At 43.1% G+C, this 4335-nt stretch overlaps 1 protein-coding gene across 1 annotated transcript in view; it reads right to left on the bottom strand.

The window, feature by feature from the left end:
* b3gat2 (beta-1,3-glucuronyltransferase 2 (glucuronosyltransferase S)) overlaps positions 1–4025 on the bottom strand; it is a 55701-nt gene extending 51676 nt beyond the window's left edge. The window contains exon 1 of the mRNA XM_046070907.1: positions 3492–4025. Coding sequence (XP_045926863.1) covers positions 3492–4025 — 534 coding nt within the window. The remainder of the gene's footprint in view (positions 1–3491) is intronic.
* Between the last annotated feature and the right edge of the window lie 310 nt (positions 4026–4335).

Genomic DNA, 4335 nt, shown 5'->3' with positions numbered 1-4335 from the left:
CCCCCCCCCCCCCCCCCCCTGGAAGAATGACAGGCTACAGTGGACAGGGGAAATAAAATAGGACAAGGACTCTGGGTTTTGTTATGAGGGTTTTGCTTTATTGCCAGTATGGAAACCCACAACTCCTGCCATGTAAATATGGCAGTATTGTATTAAGACGGGCTTGAGAAAATCCAAATTTATCCTTTAATGCCTATTTTTAAACCACTGCTGGCATCACATGAAAAACTCACAACGGATTACTATAAGAAATATTATTCCAAAAGGTCAGAGTAAAATAATATTTTAGTTGCAAAAATGTTAACTTCCTGAAATGACATAAGGTTTATTATATGAAGCTGCCACACACTATAAGCATAGTTTCTGCCATCAGTCTAAAGCCTGCAGACGGTTTCTGCAGGTTATTACTGCTGTATGACAGCCTATTATCTCTCTATGACAGGCCATTACCTGCACAGAGGAGCTGGGTAATGAAATAGGCGAGAGGACAGAGAAAAGACAGTGTGCTATCAACAAATCAAACAGATGCTCTTAACACTGAGCTGCAGGCACATAATCTAACACTGAGACTATGTGTCAGGGTAGACTCAGCTACAGTACACCGGGTTCACAATACAGAGGATTTTTACCCAAGTGTTGCATTCGGGGATGCAATTTAGGGACAAGCTAGAGCAAGCACGTGATGCTAACGAAAGCGGCATTTTGATTGATCAGAGAGACCTTTGGGGCATTTGTCTGTAACTTTAGCTTAGCATGACGGACAGAGCAACAGTCCAGACTGCAATTTGTCCTCAGCTCGTTGTTTTTGTTAGATCCATTAGAGCTAAAACGTTTAATTGATGAATCGATTAGTAGGAAAGTATTCTGCAACTACTGCAATAATTGATCAATCATTTAATTGTTTCCAGTTTCTAAAATTTGAGGATTTTTTTTTACATGTTTTATATAATTGTTAAGTGACTGTTATTGGGTTTTGGATCTCTGGCTGGACAAAGGAAATTGTGATGGACATTTCTTGATATTTCTCAATGAAACAATTGATCGAGGGAAAAAAATTGTCCGATCAATCGATAGTTCGACATGCATGTTTTCATTCATCAAGCTTTGTTCTCACGCGTCCAAACAAAACCAGGAGAAGGAGAAGAAAAGCTGCAGAGCTCAAAGAAAGTGCAACAAACAGACCCTCAGTTTTCCCTGCTATTTGAAGAACAGATTTTAGGTGTAAGCGGAGATTGCTTTCAAAATTGAAGAAAAAGCCTTCTGAAATCAACATGTTGTAACCATTTGCAAAGGGTCAATATAATGCTCAGGTTAAGGAGCGCACAGCATTTTGAAATAGGTTAATAATCATCTGAGATAACCACATCAAAGCTTACCAGTCACCAAGTCATTCACCCTGAAGTAAAGTTTATATATAGTGTATTGTTACAATCAGGTAAATTACAGTATGTTACTTTGGTTTTTGCTATATTATTCAGTGCAGAGTTATCAACTAATTTGTGTTTTGCATTCTGAACATTTTATTATTGGGGCAAATTACAGCAATTTCAGGTTTGGGGCCAGCTATCTTTGAATGGCAGTAATCAGAGCGAGCAATCAGAAATCAGAGAAGCATTCTTTCAGAGCGTTTGTGTATTTATGAGAATGAGAGGATTGTTTAGTTGCTTCTGCCTCTGCTATTGGCTCGTCTTTCTTTGTTTCCTAGATGTTTAGAGAGAGCATGGTGTATTGGAGGACGGCTGTGTGTCTGGAATGTAAGGGACAACTGATCGTTAACAGTGATGTGAAAACTTGAGTTAGGGATCAGTTTGCCGATATAATACATCGATACTGGAAAAATAAAAAACTATTGTTTAATACAATTCAAAAAGACCAGTATTGCTATCAAGCCCTAACAATCTCACCCTCGTATGGACTCACACACAGACAGCGAGCCAGAGCAAACAAAAATAATCACACACAGTCTTGCTTATTAATTCGGTGCTGCTGAGTGGCTCTGTAGAAAATTGGACAGCGATGGTGGTGCGATAAAGATTTGAATGAACTGGCAACCCTGGTGCATCAAAACACCCCGAGCACCAGCACCGCCACGGAGCATCCGTCTCTCTCATCTCTCGTTCTGTCAGTCAGCACTTCTGACTCTTCATCTGTTTTTTTCTCTCACTCACTTTAGCCTTCTCTCGACTCCCGCTCTCTCTGTGAACATTACTCCTTCAATACCATCTGTAGTTCAATCCGTTTCTCTACCAGAATACATTGGTTTAACAACGGCCTCTCACTTGAAACGAGCGGCTCTCAAAACGGGGTTCTTGGAACCTCCCCAGGGTTTTTTAGTAAGGTTCCAGTGGGATCCCATTAACGTGAAGAACCAGTGAGTTTGAACGTTGGAATTCTTTTCCAGTGATCCCATTTGGGGAACGCCTGACAAAGACAATTCCTGTGTTAGAGCCGGGCACAAACAAAAAGGTGCTCAAACAGTACATGCATAACTCTATTTGTGTGTGGGGATTTCTCTGAGATTTATCAAGGCTGTCACTACAGTCGGTAGTTACTTTACAGGTCAAGATTTTACATACCACACATATGATCAGCAATTAAGATATGATCCAATACTGTTAAACAACAGTATGTAAAGTAGTCAAAATAACCTCCATGTATGCCAGCTCCATTACAATGCTGTTGTTAATGCATCAACATTAATAATTATCTAGAGATATAATAATATGAATCTGAAAGGGGTCATCCGGCATAATGAGCACTTTTGACAGCTACTTCAAAGCCTATGTAACCTTTGCTGAAAGGCAGTAGCTCTACTGTGGCCACAGGTGGCAATTATAAAACAATGGTAAATGCTAAAATGTAGTGTAACAGCAGTGGAAGTACAGACGAGTCATAAAGTCAGAGAACTGCCTCAGTGAAATCAGTAACACAACAATATAAAGGTTTAACATTAGCTAATATTATACACCACAAGCTATCTGAAGGGGTGTGTTTGATAAGAGGTTGACTTTTAATTTGTAAAATAAAGTAGGCCTATGTGCTATTTCCTCTTTCAGAAGTGACATTGTGTAGCCTAAAGGTTGCTGACAACAGGCCTGGCCTACTTTTTATTTTATATTTTGCAAGGAACTTTTGAATGTAACTTTTAGGTGTAGCCGAATGGAGTATTGTTTACCTTAATACTATTTCTAAGGTAAGGTTTTGAGTACTTTTCCACTAGTGCTATTGTCTTGGTTTTAAAGGGTAGCCTATTCAAATGAAATCAGCCAGTAGCAATGCAGTGAAACTCCGTGGTTATGTTTCCACCTCATAGTTTTCAAATTAAAACACTTTAAATTCAGACAGCATATTTCTCCGTGAAAACTTTAAGTATTACTGTAAGGCTACAGTTCAGACTGAATAGTCGGCCAGTTCCACCCATGATGCTCTTGGTCAGGGGAACTGAGGAGCATACAGTAATAACACAGCTGACGTGTTAAATGTAGGGTTACCTCTTCAAACAGCTCCAGGCTGTAGGTGTTGTCGTCATCCGCAAAGAAAACCACCCCGGCGTCCCGTGTGCTCCGGTGCTGCCGGAGCCACGCGAGAGCCACATTCCTCTGTTCGGTGGCGCGTGGCATCCCGGCGCGCTTGAACCTGCGGGGAGTGAACACATGCAGGTGCGTGTACGGCACGCCGCACCGGGCCAGGAAGCGCGCCACCAGCTCAGTGCGCGCCGTCGAGTCCTCCACTACGATCCAGTGGAGCCGGGGCACCTGGCGGAAGGCGTGGGCCAGACGGGTCAGCTCCGCTTTCTGCACCGGACGAGTGTAAGTGGGAGTGATGGCGTAGATAACCGGCAGGGCGGTCTGGTTCTGGGTGCCACCTGCCCCTGGTGCGCCGGTCAGGGCCGCCCGCTGCGCCCTGCCGTTCCGACCGGCTGCTGGAGCCCGGATCGTTCTTTTACTGTCGATATCGATCATAATGATGACAATAAGGACCCAGGGCAGCAGGATGAAGAAGCGGCTGAAAAACACTGATTTCATGGCGAGGCTGAAGTTACCGTGCCCTCTCTTTCACTCACTCCATCACAAACAGAAAAGCACCGACTGGAACTCCAAGAACCCCTTCCTTTAAATCCTGAGATTTTATTCTTCACAACAAAACAACAAAAACAGGCATCCTGAGTCAATTTCAAACTATGTTAGGCACAAAACCTTCCGCTGCGTTCCCACGTCCCGACGGGACCCTTTCCCCGGAGTCCCCTTCTCTCCTCTAGGATGGGACTTGAGTGCTTCTTCGTCGTCCTAACCTCCTCCAGCACACTCTCAGACGAGTTTAGTTAAATTCCCATGT

This window comes from Micropterus dolomieu, linkage group LG15 (assembly GCF_021292245.1).
Source record: "Micropterus dolomieu isolate WLL.071019.BEF.003 ecotype Adirondacks linkage group LG15, ASM2129224v1, whole genome shotgun sequence".
Taxonomy (NCBI): domain Eukaryota; kingdom Metazoa; phylum Chordata; class Actinopteri; order Centrarchiformes; family Centrarchidae; genus Micropterus; species Micropterus dolomieu.
This window is presented reverse-complemented; position numbering and strand designations above follow the sequence as displayed.